Here is a 15,131-nt window from a genome sequence, read left to right on the forward strand (position 1 = left end):
TCGATTCGTCAAGAAAATTATCGATTTTTTTTTTCTTTCAATTCAGCGCAAACGCAACGCAGTATACACAATACACATTTTAATACGAGATCTAGAAATATTAATCCATATTTGTAATAAATAAAAATCATTAATAAATCAAGAATGTAAAAAAGGAGCTGTTCGAGCTAGAAAAGCTAGAAGACGGTGCTAGATATATTTTGTACAAATAGTACTGTTTACAGAAAAATTCTTATTCGTTAACGCAAACATCTCGACCTTCGAATGCGGTCATCTGCGGTGCGAAAATTAACAAAATAATTAAAATCTAAAGCCAGAAGCTAAAGAAAGCTATTTGGAGGACGCCTGTCGGAGGACATTTTCGGTGGTAACGGCTCGCGATCGTGGTGAGACACTTAGGGGTAGGGAAAACGTGCGCGATCGAAGGAACAAGGACCGTGAATCTGGCACGCGACTAACTTAAAGAAAGAAATCGCGCATCGTGCACCTTTATCAGGGTTGTTCGCCGAGGAGGGAACGCCAATCTCTCTACGCCAATGGGACATCTGGTGTTGGTTCGTAGCACATGCCATGCATCTGCTCCGTCGAGGTACTTTTGTTGTCTTCGACGTCCACGTCCAGCGAAAATAAGCCGGGGCAACAGCTCGCCGACTGCTGTTACCAAGAGAATCTACCGTGCGCTTACTTTCTTTACTACTTCTCTCGTCTTGATCCTCGAAACGCACGTCCGCCGACCTCCCGGCCGCGATTTCGCGATCTTTCTATGATGTCCTCGCTGTCAGGCTCGCTCGGAGAAGATAGAAGCACCCGAGATACCCGAGGAAGAGGCACGACCATAACGGGAAATGATGCCCGATAAGGTAGATAAGGACCACCAATGAGATCGAGGGATGTTATGGAGTAATTTAATTACCGTGCCATATAAAGATATCTCATCTCTCTTGATTAAAATTTTTAAGCCTTACAGTTGTAATAAATGTTTGATGTACGTTGCTACAGTGCGATCGCCCAGCGTGCATCGCCGATGATTGCGACTCCTCCCTCGTCTCTATCGCAGAACATCCTGCCGTTCGAGACGAAGCATACGGTTTTTTTGACTTTTTTTTTTTGCCATATGAAATCGTTTCGGTTTTTTGGAACGCATCGGTCCAGGACGGGCGGGACGACGGAGGAAGGTGGTGTTCGCGAAGGGGAGAGAAACAGCTGTCCCGGGTGGTAACCGTCAGGTGGTATCCCGTCAGCTCGTCAGCTGCGGGGGTGAGAATACGAAAGAAGGGTTGAGAGGACATTGCGCCCGGGCGGCGGCCGTCGACATTGCATTCCAACGTGGATCACGTTGATTGGAAAAAAATTGACATGCCGACGCACTCTTGCGGCTTGGTAGCGGCTTGGATAATTTAGAAGTGAATCCTGCCTGAATAGAAGTAAGTGACACGTTCGGGATACAATTAAATAGATTCTGTTAAATATATTTCAACGTTGATTTAAAATAATTGCTATTTTGATAATTTGTATATAATTATTATGATACAATATTCTATCATGTTTGTACTTATCTTGGTAAGAACAATATTATCTTTTTCCGAATATTAATAATCAATCAATTTCATTATAATCAATTTCTTCCTTTCTTGCTTCTTTTTATTTTCCTACTATTTCACTTTTTTTTTTTTTTTTTTTTAAGACAATACGATCTCGATAAGTATGAATAATTTGGGCAAAAGAACAAAATGAAGTGGGATCATTTTATTATCAGCTGGTAAAATAATTTTTTTTATATACATATCGAAAACACCTGCAAATTTCATTTATAACGGCGAGTTTGAGAGGTGAGTTATCCAAACGCGTTCGTTAAAAGTGGTAGATAACGAATCGCTTTACAAAGCGAATTGCCATATGCACGCCACGCGTATGCGTATTGCACTTTTCCGTCCGTGAAATTTGATTGCTATTTTAATAACGAGCGTGACAAGGTTGTACTCTCAGTCATTGATGATGTAGATAATTTCGAAAGAGGCAGATGCGTCGCCCCTCTTCCTTTCCTCTCGACGTCCTTCTGATTACGACATAAATAAATCTGAAAAGTAAATTTAAACACAAAGATACGGTAGTTTACACACGCTGCTTACACATGCTATTTATCGAGCTAACAATCGCATCCGATTTACGTATTGATTGACTGTCAACGTGATCGACTATCTTCTTCGTCTGGAATTGCATAAAGTGTAAAAAATTCTGAATGAAAATCTGCGTATCGTAACAATAGACTTATATTTTTAATGCAATTAATTAAACGTCTACGATAACTATTTACTTTTTGAACAGTTTTATTTTTTACCTCATTTTTTACATCAAATAATTTTGATTTATTTTAATTTCTTAATTAATGTACGATAAAAAAAAAAGCGGTACAATACTCTTTGACTATTAATTTGTATGTGCATAAGAACTTTTACATTTAACGACGGATCTTCATCAAGACACCGAGAGGTCCACGAGCCCTCGATTTAGAGGCGAAAGGTGTTCAGCACGAGCCATACCGTGCCGCGATCGTTCCTTCCGGACAGCTGCCGCTATTTTTCGAAAATAAAGGTGGGCCCTGCCGTCTGTCCGCGGACCTGCCACGTGCAAAGGGTCTTTATCTCGGCCCGTGGACTTTTTCCAACCGATTTTAATCAACCGTCCTGATTATATTCATCTTCACGCACGAGGAGCGCGGCGCTCATTAGCCGTGTCGTCGCGCGATTCTTCTCGTAGATTGTGTAAAATTGCAAGGCGACACGACGCGTCTCCGTGGTGCCGATGTTAGCGACTTAGCCGAAGACTCGACCCGATCTCCTCCACACGGTTAGTAGATTCTGCCTTAGCAGATGTATACTTCCGGCAGCTGTAAAAGTGGTGTTGTACCTCCTTTATGAGTGCACGCGCCCTCGACGCGCACGCGGCGAGACAATAAGCACCGATTGGCTATTAAGTTCGCATCTGGCGGATTTCGTGAGAGATCAATTTTTCCATGCCGAGGTATAAGAATCGATTCAACGGTTCGATTCGATTGGAAACAAAGCGAAATTGTGAGCGAATTTGTATAAGTAATTTTTCTTCGGCGACGTCTTTTTGCGGATCAAAAAGTATAAAAAATATTTAATTTTTGTTCGGTCTTATCATTTAAAGTGACGGTCTCAAGATTAGTGGGTCATTTAAGATTAAAACGATTTTCATCAATTTTTATAAATTTCACAATCAAACATCTCAAAAAGTTACTAATGTCAATGTAAGTAGCAAATATTATAATTGTAAAGAAACATTATTCAATAAATTTAATTGTGATTTTAAAAATGTTTAAGTCTCAATTATTAGTAGGATTAGTAAATTTCATATCTCGTTAATCAATAGAATAAGTTATCTAATTCTAAGTTGATAAAAAAAATTACATGCTCTATATATATATATATATATATATATATATATATATATAAACAAATAACAAAAATTAATTATTTGCAATTTTATGTCTACAGACATATGTGTACAGATATATATACATATATATGGAAATATATTAATTTTATTTAAATTATTTAAATATTTAAATATTATTGAAAAATGATATTTACTTATCTATAAAGTTTTTTTTGAAAATATTTGTAATAAGAGATATTTATATGGGAGATATATTTATTGAGGTATTATTTAATGTGTCATTCTATTTATTTAATGTGTCATTCAATTTCTACAACTATGAATTACGTAACTCATAAATAGTATTGTATAAGACCTAAATTTTATCTTAACTACGGTTAGTATTCTTTTTACTCAAAATAATTATTTAAATGAAAATTTTTGTTGTATATGTATTCTTCATTTTCTTTAAAGTAAACTTTTTATAAATTTTTTTAATGTAAAATTATTTTAATATAAATAATATTAAAATTCACATTGTTTTAGTTTATATAAAATAATAGTTTACAAACAATTTATCAAAAGTATTATAATTTCAAGAAATTATTTAAAAAAAAATAACGTTTTATTTCTTTTCTTAAATATTAACAATGATTGAGAAAATGATTTTATATTGGAATAATTACAAAAAAATTTTTCGTAATTTTATTAATATATATATATCCATAAAAAATTTAATTTTTCAAATGTGATAATTAGATCTTAACCCATAATTAGGACCGTCACCTTTTAATTTTTAACGCACCGTTTACTGAACAATTATAAGTACTATTTAAATCGTATATAATTTTCAACATTTTTTCAACAAAACTGGACTAGCGTTAATATTTTCTCACCAGTAGATGAATATACAAAACAACGGCCGTTCGTTATACGTTCGTGAGGAAAGGCAGAACTTTTTTTAATATCTTCTTGATGCACGGCATGCTGTTACCAGCTGCGCGATGGTGCGCGAGTTTTTTCCCATTACTTTAGTTTCTAAGACAGTTTTTTATACTGGCCTAATCAAGGTTCTTCAAATGTCACAAATATTAAATGTTTTCATATGTATTAAACCGTAATGTTAGTTATGCGAAACATATAATTAATTTTGCTTCTTTTCGTTTAAAATCGTTTGCCTGTCAAGGAGATATAAATATAAATGAAAATTAATGAGCACTTAAATTAATGAGCACTAGAAAAAGTCATCACATCGGTACATCACCATATAACTTTCTCGTTTTTTTCTCGTTTTTTTTAATTAAAAAAATGAATCTTAAATCAAGAAAACATTTTAACATATGTAAAGCAAGAATATTATAATCTTCTTAGAAATTTTAGTCTTGATTTGATTGAATTTATATTGATATAAATATCACTTTTGCTTAATTCAAGATTTAAAAATTTTCTAAAATTATAACATTCTTGCTTATACATAAGAAAATCTACATTTGCAATACAAATTCAATCAAATTAAGAGTAAAATGTTTCTGAAAGAAGATTATAATATTCTTCTTACATATGAAAATATATATTCTCTGATTTAAGACTAATTTTTTTTTTCTGTTTACATTATAGCTTCTCGACTTACGATTACTGTTTGAAAAATTCGAATTTTCGAAGAAGGAGACGGTCTGCTAAGTTACGCAACGTGCATCTGCATCTGTGTACCCTCGGATAGTCGTTATGCTAGTTCATGGGCGGGTCAATTCAGCCAATTTACTTGATTCCCCCGACGCTGCAGCATAGCCCCTATGGTGTGGACTATACAGAGAGAACGATTTCTTTGGATTTGATAAATTTTATTAAGTTCAAAGAAATTTATTTTTTTAAATAGTCCAAACAAAGACAATTATTGATTCAACAAATTCGATTAGTTGGTTGCTTTCGAATAATAAATAGCTAAAATATTTGTTTAATAAATTGTTTGAAACAAAATAACACTCTTTATTATATTGTTTCATTAAAAAACAAAATCTCTTTTTTTTTTTTTTTCATTAAAACAATATTTAACCTAGCCAAACAAAGTGTTAATTCAAAGATAAATTTTATTTTTTTAAATCATAGTGTCTTTTCTATTAATCAATAGTATACTCTAATAAAACAACAAAATTCTTAATTCAATAAAATAATGTTTAATATAAAATTATGTTGTTCGAATTAAATAAAAATAAATTAAGCAAATAGAATTGCCTAATCTAAAGAAAACCTTTTCCTCTGTATACTCATCAGTAATCTGGCGTTTTCGATGTGGGTTTACTGTGAAATACAAACGTATTAAATTAAATACGTGTCACTTAATTAAAGATGTGAGTTCGCCTGTTTGTCCTCGCATATTACTGCCACAATTTCTTCTGCGTCAATATTTCCAAAGCGTCTTCGTAACAAGAAATTTAAAGAAATGTTTGTCTCTTTAAAACTGCCCGTATTCTTCGTCGAATCAAGCGTCGAAAAGGATTAATCTCGTTTAATAAAGAGTGAATTAAGATACTCGAGTATAAAAGTTTTGTTTATTAATGTATTATTTTTATTGCCTGCCTTTATTTTTTTCTAACGTATTTTTTAATTATATCGTGAATTTTGTAATGAAATAAAATAAAAACTTGAAATATTTCTCGTTGTTATATATTAATCTTGTGCAATGTGAAATGTAACTTAAAGATAAAGTTTAAAGTTTGAAAAAAGTATAATACAAAAAAACCCAAAATAGATTTTACGCACAAAAATATATAAATTGTATTGATGTAAAAGTAATAAATTGATGAATTGTATTGATGTGAAAGTAATAAAAAAATTTCAATTTTACTAACATTATCAATGCCGCTTTATATTATTAAAAATATAGAATTAAATGATAAAGTTAAATATAATACGGTTAAATATTTAAACGATAATAATGCTAAAGAGAAATGAGAATTTATTTGTGTGTTTGTTCGCGCAATTGGGAAATCGTGACGTTTGTTATACGAATATAGATAGTTATACAATCGGGCGCAATAATACCTCTTTAACTGAAACATGGCTATACCGCATCGCGAGCTATAATAATACCGTAAACGCGCATAAAACGGCTCGTAAACTCGCGCGCATCGATCGAAAGCAATCTCGTTTCCTCGCTGGACAACTCGAAGGCGACGCGCTGGAATAAAATCTATGACACGCGAGTGGAAAACCGGAAGCGAGTCCACGAGTCGTCTAGATACGCGACCAGGGTGAAGGAATGAAAGAGGTAGACCCTCCGGCTACTCGGTATTGTCTCCTAACAGGGCACCCCCTTCCGTCGTCTCTCCTCCCCCCCCCCGCCCCCTCCCGTATGGTGGCCACATGTAGGTTCCGGGCACTACCAGAGGGGAGGAGGGGAGGGGAGTCATCGCGGGGATCCAGCTGATGGCCGATGGCGTCGGTCGGGCTTCCTCAGTTACTGTTGGACCGCACGCTGGCTTGGTCTACGCGTCGCGCCGGATAATAAATCCGGCCCCGATCTCGATTTTCCAGAAGAGCGGAAATTCAGGCCGCGCAGCACGCCGACCTTGACCCCCTCCCCCTCCCCCTGGGATCGCGAGGTCGCGTGGGAACCGGCGGAAACCGAGCCCGAAGGTGAGGAGCGAGGCGGAAGGAGGATCGGAGGTCCGAGCACGAGCAAATATTTGATTCTCCGTTAATTAACTAACGGGACGGGTAATTACGATAACGGGTTTCGGTAACGGCGGATAATAGATCTCTTCTGCTATGTTGATTGACGGTAATCGAGATATTGATTTCACGCGAAGTGACTTTGCTGCTCGCGTGGAATTACAGGATGTAGTTGATTATGTCACACGCTAACGGAGGAGCATTTTTTTTGCAATGAATTCTTTTAACTTGTTTATTTTTTAATTTTTTGTTTCATTGATCGTAAAAATTATATCGTTGCGACATCATTTATCGTAATCATTGTGGAGCACCAAGTGAGCTAATTTAAAGTTAAGTAATAAGATGTATAGTATATAATAATGGAGAATAACGATCGCGATATTGTGATATGATGGCGTTGGTCGTTGAACTCCTGAGTTGGTTAAAGTGGCGCAGGGCTGACGTAAAATCTGGCGATGGGGATGGGCATCCTTAGTAACAGTGTAATGCCGTTCGAGTATTGATTTCAGACACGGGGTTTAGGGTAGCGTTACACGTGTCTACGATGCATTCAGCAAACATTAGTCATGCTCGTTTCGTATCTCTCGTAAAACTCTCTGGGACTTCTTCCGCTCGATTGCAAGTCAATCTGACACATTCGAGATACATGCGCTGCGTTGAAATGAATGCGGAGAAAAAAAATTTTTTATTACTAAATTTCATAAGATAGGATAATTGCAGAATTTCCTCATTGATTTCGTTCGACAAATTCGACTATTTTGTGATTTTTTTTTTTTTTAATTTGTCAGTAACGGCATATATAATTTTTTATTTAACCTATTAGATAATCGCGTTGCATTTTACATGAGATAGATATCTACCTTGTATATATAAAGATAAAGAAAAATAATGAAAACCCAGCAAAATCTCTGCGGATTTCTCTAGAAGAATTATGCTAACAGTAGGATAATTTCGCACGTAATTTCCCATGCCATTAATCACAGAGAATTCTAATAATCATATATCGAATTATTCGATCGCATCTACTTCGTAGATGATACCAGATACGGAGGCGATGTGTCAGACTTTTGAGGCTGCGGTCGACGGCGACGTCGATGTGTACAAGAGGATTAAGGACCGACCGGAAAAGGAAGTGGCATCGGTGACCGCTTGGAACCGATACCAGCGACTAGTGGCCGCGATGGAGTCTCGGGGTGGCGAATACAACCGGAAGTCCGTAATCGAGGCGATCTTCCGCGGCAGCGATCTCGTCTATGTCAGTCATTGATCATCGATTGATCGGCCAGATGCAAGGGAGAATCTCTCGTGCGTTTCTGTACCAAAGTGCCAGCCAGTATCGAGTTGTTTTAGCGCAGTGGCGTAGAATTCGCGGGGTTGCAATAAGTATCGCAATACTCTCTCTGAATATGAATTTGACGTGAGAGTATTCTGACGAAATTTTCTAGCGAGTAGGTATATTCATATATTGTTTCTTTATATAGCGCGAAACTATAATATACTATGATTATTAATTATTGTACAAGGTGTCCTATTTTAACTTTTGAAATATGGAAGATGTGGGAAAACGTTTCAGATAAAATTTATAAAGTTTTTAAAGATAAAGCGATTGTGATATTGATTCATTTACAGATGGAGACACTCGAGATTTATTTATGATCGCTATTTATTTAAATGGATCATATAGCTTTTGTTGTGCATTATTGTGATTCTTTTAGTTATTGTGAATATAAAAGTATTAAGGTACGATTATCAAAAATAATTAATGAGATTTTTTTATTTATTTTATTATATTCTGACATAAAATATAAAATATCTCGTAAATTATTCTTTTTTTGATAACAGTATCTTAATACTTTTGTGCACAAAATAATGAAACAAATCGATATATAGTATAATAAAAATAAAAAGATATAGAATGAAAACATATAGATAGAATAAATAAAAGATAAAGCATATAATTGTTTTTTTTTTAAATAGTATGTACTTGCATATTGCTGATTGTATAATCTGAAACATTTTTCTATATGTTTCATATTTTCTGAGATATTTCGATGTAAAACTTGTGGATACGAAATGTAAAACTAAATGGGACACTCAGTATACAAAATTCTTAAAAAATTAATTACGTCGCTATAAACTTATTAGAAGAGAAGAATTATCTATCATTTAATTAACTGTCACTCACATAATTCATTAAGCAGTAAATCATTTCTATAAATGAAATTTATCGTGGCATTACGTATTCTCTTGTAGATCTTTTGATCTAATGAGATTGCTACGCGTCGAGAATAGGATGTAAGAGTGCAGTTTGACGCGGTTAACGTGGCTGTGTATTATAGTTTGACGTCGAGCGTACTATTTTTAGACTCATGAGGAGAGTTTAATGGTTCTGAGAGACGAATGCTTAAGTTTATACATAAAGCAAGTATCGTCACGAGGGTTCTTGAAAGATTTCAGGTTGATTCTCAAAGTCAAATAAGATACGTCTATATTAATGCTAAAGTTCAAATTATATTAACAAGTCAAACATTTTTTTGATAAATGCGATACATTTTGAATGAAAACAAATATTGAATTGTGTAATAATAATGTATATAAATGTTCTACAGATAAAGAAATCAGGTGCTCTCGAGAAGAAATTTTACAAAATTGCTACTTGATCATTAATATTAACAAATATTTTTGACATTGATAAAGAAATCACATGTGTCTCATAGAAATGTGGCAATTCTTCTCTCTTGGAACAAAAAGAATGTATTAGCTTTCATTTCAAACGATTATGTAAATCATAATGACACATTAGCGAATGTGGGTTAACGCAAGCATGTCGCGGTTCTACGCCACTGGCTAATGCAATCGTAGATAGGGATTAACGATTAACGATGCCAAACTGTGTATTACTAGTCAACGTGTGTATAATAAATCGTAGAAGGGTAGATCATTTAATTAATTAGGTAATTACGACAGAAGCGGCTGATGGCGATTACGATATCACGCGATAGCCGGCGGAAGGCGTGTCTGTAATCTACCGCATGCGACATTGGCTATGCTCAATCTTGCCAGCAACGAATAACACTCATTATATGTGATAAGGAAAAAAGAATACGAGGAAACGAGAAAAGCTGAAGCTATTATAATTAAATGTAAAATGATTAATTGTTAATTTAAAAAGATTAAAATGATCGTAATGATTGAAAGATCGGGAGATAAATAGCGTCTGAGACTCTAAAAATAAAGTATAAGCAAATCAGTTTGATAAAATAGATTTTTATATATATTTATTTCTTCACGTTGTATCGTATTTTTGATTACCGTGATAAAATATTATTTTTGGCAATTTAAATTAAGACATTAGAATAAATATTAGAGATTTAATATTACTGTGAATTTTCCTGTTAAAGATCAAATAAATATTTTAACGGAAACAATGATGACAACATGAAACAAATCTTTTGTTTTACTAACTTTAGTTTTGTCATGAAGTGATACACAAAAATAAACTAAAATTTCTCTTACACGTAAACCCATAGGTAAAATATATTTGCGATTAATTTATACAATCCGCTCGCCGTTTCCACGACGATCGAATGAACACGTCGTGGAGCTACCGCGTGTAATTGTATACATGTACATAATCGCTATATTAAATATTGCAGTACAAATATACAAAATATTTACAAGTAACGTATTTTCATGTAATCAATTCCCGTTCTAGATAAATCTGCTACGTATCGTATTTTACAATATTTTTACAAAAATAGCCACGATACTGCGTGAGCGTTTACGATAATTACACACATGTTCATCCGTATGCTTATTGACCGTAGTTTGCAATTCATATAACAAGCCCGGAGATGCGACACGTTTAAAAAATGTTGTAAAAAATTTTTACAACAGACTTTATATTATTAGAAACAAAAGAACGATTTCTCACGTCTTTAAAATATACACAATAGTCGCTTGCTATAAATATTTACGTCAATAGTTTCCTTATTAACGATTAAAAAAATTGTTATAAATTTGTAAATACTTTAGTCTAAGTTCCACTGAAAACATGATCTAAAAATAAGAAAGTTCTCTCAATGAGAGAATTTTCATATTGCTTTAAAAAAAGAAAATAACAATTTTTTTTATCAAAGCGAATTATCTATATTTGTTGTCGTATCGCTGTTATATCACAAGGACAAACGATACACACTCTTCCGTGTTTGTTAACACTCCGTATCACGTCGTGGTACAAGCTTCATATGAACTCAGTGACGAAGATCTTCTTGAAGTCTGGTGCCGAGCCGCCGATGTCGTGCTTGCATATGTCGCCGTTGTCGAGGTAACTCACGTCGGAGTTCTTCAGGATGCTCTTCAGACTCTCCATCGAGAGATTCGGCAGCCTTCGATTAATCGTTAATTTATCCAGGTCATTCATCGAATAACCGGGCGCGATCCTTTTACTTTTCAGATGATAGGACTGTATGCTGGGCTTGGTGTCGGGCAGTTTCGCGTTGCCGCCGCACTTCTTGTCCTCCCGGTCCTCCGTGCCGTTCTCTATGATACGCGGCGTGAAAGATCGCATGCTGACCTTTACCTCGCCAGTTCGCTTCGAGGGCAGCAACTCCACCTGTAAAACAGGACGTTCTCACGATGCGGGATTACGTAAGTGTGCGCGCGCCTTCATCGCCGTGGCGAAAAGGCCGTTGAAATGACTCCGTCAACGGGCGAGCGTTTTTCTCCTTTGGAGGATGCATTTTCCCGTATATTGTGAAAGTACCTCTGGCACGCCTTGCCATCCTCTGCGCGCGTTTAACATTAAAATTGAGAAACCAGTTATTCTATAAACGGCTATCAATTTATCGATTATTATTTCTTGTAGCGAAATGAAGATAATATGACAAAAGCGAACGAATGATAATGAGATACTTGATAATATTGCATTTAATTTAACGTTTATTTGTTTTAAAGGGTAAATTCTAAAGTGCTAAAAAAGATGGTTAAAAAATTCATGAAATGATATTTAATTGAATATGAAATCACCTTGGTTCCTTTACGCTGGAAATATTCGAAATCATCGTTAGCGACCGTGGTAACGGAACAGCAGCTTCTGCTTCTGCTTCTGCAGGAGCTCATTGTGTCGAAGTCGCCGTTCTCCAGATCGCAGCTCTCATCGTCGGAGCTATCATATACATCACAATGTCCCTGACTATCTCGTCTCTGGAGATTTAAATGAAGATTTTCCCTCACGAGATCATCTTTTTTCAAGTTGTAGGTCCTCGTGTCGAGCATAGGTCGATGATATCTATGTGCGAAAAAGAAAAGCATTATTATTTTCACGGTAATTTATAAAAAAATAAATAAATAATAATACATATTTACACTTTAAAGAGTTACATATTATAAATTAAAATATTAAGTAATTATAAATTATAAATATTAATAATATATTTAAAAATTGCGATTTTAAAAAGTGCATCTTATTGGAATTGATGAGAGAGAGAAAAGTTGGATAATAAATGTAGGCCAACTGATGTACATCGAAACGTGCATTTTGAATAATTTATAAGAAACTTTGCGTCTCACTTTCCGGTTACACACTTGCCGTACGTCGTGACGGCGGCTTAATGGCAACAGGTAAAAGTGAAGGTGCGCTAAAGGATACGTGCGAGAGCAATCGGCGAACCGATAAGTAAGTGGTACCTGGCATGGTCAAAGCTTTGATTTCTGCGCAGAACATTTCTAGGATAATCCTGGAGATTGTTCTCCAGGCCGAGAATCAGGTTCTCCAGGCCGAGAACGCTCCTGGCGTGTCGCCTGGACGGCTCCTCGCGGATCTCGTCCAGATTCTTGGCCGGGAACTTTCGACTGTTCGCAGAATCCTCCAACTGCACCAGGTTCTCCATGTTCTGCCCGAAGACGTCGGTGCTGCCGATTTTTCTGCGATTCCCAGCGAGATCGTGCAAATTCTCGTTCGGCCTCGGCCGTCTGCTGTATCCCGATTGCTGTTGCTGTTCCGCCGAATTTTTCTTTGGTGACTCGGGGATTCTGTCTTGACGCGGTTCAAAGGTCGAACTCGTGAAGGACGACATTTCCGCTGGTAAAGATGCGTAATTGCTGTCCTCGGTCATGGACTGCGTTTTGGGATAGTGTTGCTGAATTCCCATGGTAATCGTGCCCCCGGTTTTCGCTGCAAACACAATAATTATTGAGTAAATAGGAAAGAAAAACGATCGTTCTAAAAAAGCCGACGATTGTTATTTATAGCTTGGATTATCTTCGGGCACTCGACAATCGTTTAATTACCGTTAAATCGATCCGATGAATGCCAAGGTAATAAAAAGGAGCTCGTCACGATTTATGAAAAAAAACGTCATTTTCGAGAATATCGAAACGTTCGGCTCTTCACATTACAGCGACCTCTAATGAGTAGGTTCCAGCTTTTCTGGCGCTCGCAATCATCATTCCCGTTTAACATTTGGCGAACAACAAAGACGAAACGTTGACTGAATGTGTTGCGAGCGTCAAATGGAACGCGCCTAATGTCTGATACATGAGGCGAGGATAGTGGTGGTAGACAGAGATGATTACGAGCGGTTTCATCTCGGACTTTCTAACATGGCTACGTTAAGGCATTCAATGGGTGCGTTAAACAAAGCCGCACGAAATGTCGCAATTAACAATATAGGTCGGGAGAAAGAAACCATCGAGTGATCGGAATATTTTCGCATCGTAGCATCCCGCTGACATCCGCTCTTGCTCACTCACCTCTGTTCTGATGATTGTGCAGCCGTCCGTAGAGGCTTCCGTTAGTCAGGGGGAACTTCAGCCCATGATTTAGATTCAATTGTAGCTTGTACTCGGTATCTTGTTCGAAGTGTCGAAATTTACCGTCTATACCGCCTGAAAGAGAAATCCCCAGAGAAATTTCATTTTCGCTTCAAATGGTATGGCATAAGCATATGTCTCTCTCTTATAAATAAATTACAATAAATGCAACAATTTTTTATGAATTATTTAAGGCAATATTCTTTTCCGAAGTAAATAAAAAGTTAAATCTGAGACTTTGATTCTAAAATATTGAGATTTGTTTGATGATGAATTTTATTCTTCAACTATTAATTTAAATCATAAAATAGAATTCGTGTGGAAGTTAAGAATGTATTATATCTCTTTTTATATTTGTAGTAAAAAACTTATGAAAAACCTACAGATTCTAAATTAAACTTAAAAATAATACAAAAAAGTTTAGTGGAGATTTAGAAACCTGGATAAAAAATTATTTAAATAAATAAGTAGAAGTGTGTTCTAATAGTAATGTGATTAAGAAATAATGATAAACTTTTTTATACAAGTATTTTAAGTATTCAGAATTATTTATGTAAAGTTTCATTGTAATATAGAGATTAATTCTTATTTCTAGAAATAAAAATTAATTTCTTATTAAAAATCTAAACAAAATGCATGATAGTAAACAAAATTAATAAATTTAAATAAACTTTAATAAATGTTAATTTTAAATAAAATTAATAAATTTTTATTTATACAATTATTATCTGCATCGCAACTGTACAGATATCATCTTGAATTATTAACTTAAACTATTTCTACAAAAAAATTGAGATTCTTGTTATTATTTTTTAATTACATTTCCATTAGAATACACACTTTTACTTATTTATTTAAATAATTTTTAATTTCTAAACGTTCTAAACTTTCTTGTGGTTGTAGTTTTAAATGCGATTTAGAATAATCTGCAAATTTTTCATAAATCTTTCATTGTAAATAGAAATAGGTGTAATACAGCATTCTTAAGCAATATAGTAAAGAAAATCTTCTAATGACTGTGAATTATGAGAGTACACGTGAAACTGTATAAATAGCTATCTATGTTACAAAATGAAAGCACGGCCGAGCGAGTCGCTCAAATGCGCGTCGTTAACGAAAAAAATTGCCGGTTGTCGCGCGGAATATCGCTGCTACGCGGCCAGATATCACGATTATTACACGGTCGTGTAATAAGGCGTCTCACTTTCCCACGCATGGCGGACAGGTCAGTGTGTTTTTGCCTAACG

The 15,131-nt window shown here is 35.2% G+C and overlaps 2 protein-coding genes and 1 long non-coding RNA gene across 5 annotated transcripts in view; 1 reads left to right on the forward strand and 2 right to left on the reverse strand.

Annotated features, from left to right (window-relative positions):
- LOC105434212 (uncharacterized) overlaps positions 1-10,755 on the forward strand; it is a 13,747-nt gene extending 2,992 nt beyond the window's left edge. Inside the window, exons 1-2 of one of the 3 annotated variants that reach the window (XM_011649867.3) lie at positions 6,706-7,065; positions 8,105-10,755. In XM_011649867.3, the coding sequence (XP_011648169.2) occupies positions 8,105-8,338 (234 nt within the window). In that variant the 5' untranslated portion in view covers positions 6,706-7,065 and the 3' untranslated portion in view covers positions 8,339-10,755. Of the gene's footprint in view, positions 1-6,705; positions 7,066-8,104 lie in introns of those variants that run through there. The other 2 variants (XM_011649866.3, XM_089080218.1) reach the window with 2 other exon arrangements.
- Positions 1,805-6,705, reverse strand: LOC148935908 (uncharacterized). The gene is made up of 4 exons (XR_016139971.1): positions 6,442-6,705; positions 5,648-5,697; positions 5,030-5,202; positions 1,805-2,077 (listed from the first exon to the last, which is right to left on the reverse strand). It is a non-coding gene; the product is annotated as an uncharacterized LOC148935908 (long non-coding RNA).
- Positions 10,323-15,131, reverse strand: part of LOC105434209 (uncharacterized) — an 18,311-nt gene continuing 13,502 nt past the window's right edge. Inside the window, exons 4-7 of the mRNA XM_089080355.1 lie at positions 13,825-13,994; positions 12,760-13,246; positions 12,100-12,361; positions 10,323-11,686 (exon numbers count right to left, since the gene is read on the reverse strand). Coding sequence (XP_088936481.1) covers positions 11,315-11,686; positions 12,100-12,361; positions 12,760-13,246; positions 13,825-13,994 — 1,291 coding nt within the window. The 3' untranslated portion in view covers positions 10,323-11,314. The remainder of the gene's footprint in view (positions 11,687-12,099; positions 12,362-12,759; positions 13,247-13,824; positions 13,995-15,131) is intronic.

The sequence above is a fragment of the Pogonomyrmex barbatus genome, unplaced genomic scaffold (assembly GCF_055798465.1).
Source record: "Pogonomyrmex barbatus isolate J1 unplaced genomic scaffold, ASM5579846v1 scaffold3, whole genome shotgun sequence".
Lineage (NCBI taxonomy): Eukaryota > Metazoa > Arthropoda > Insecta > Hymenoptera > Formicidae > Pogonomyrmex > Pogonomyrmex barbatus.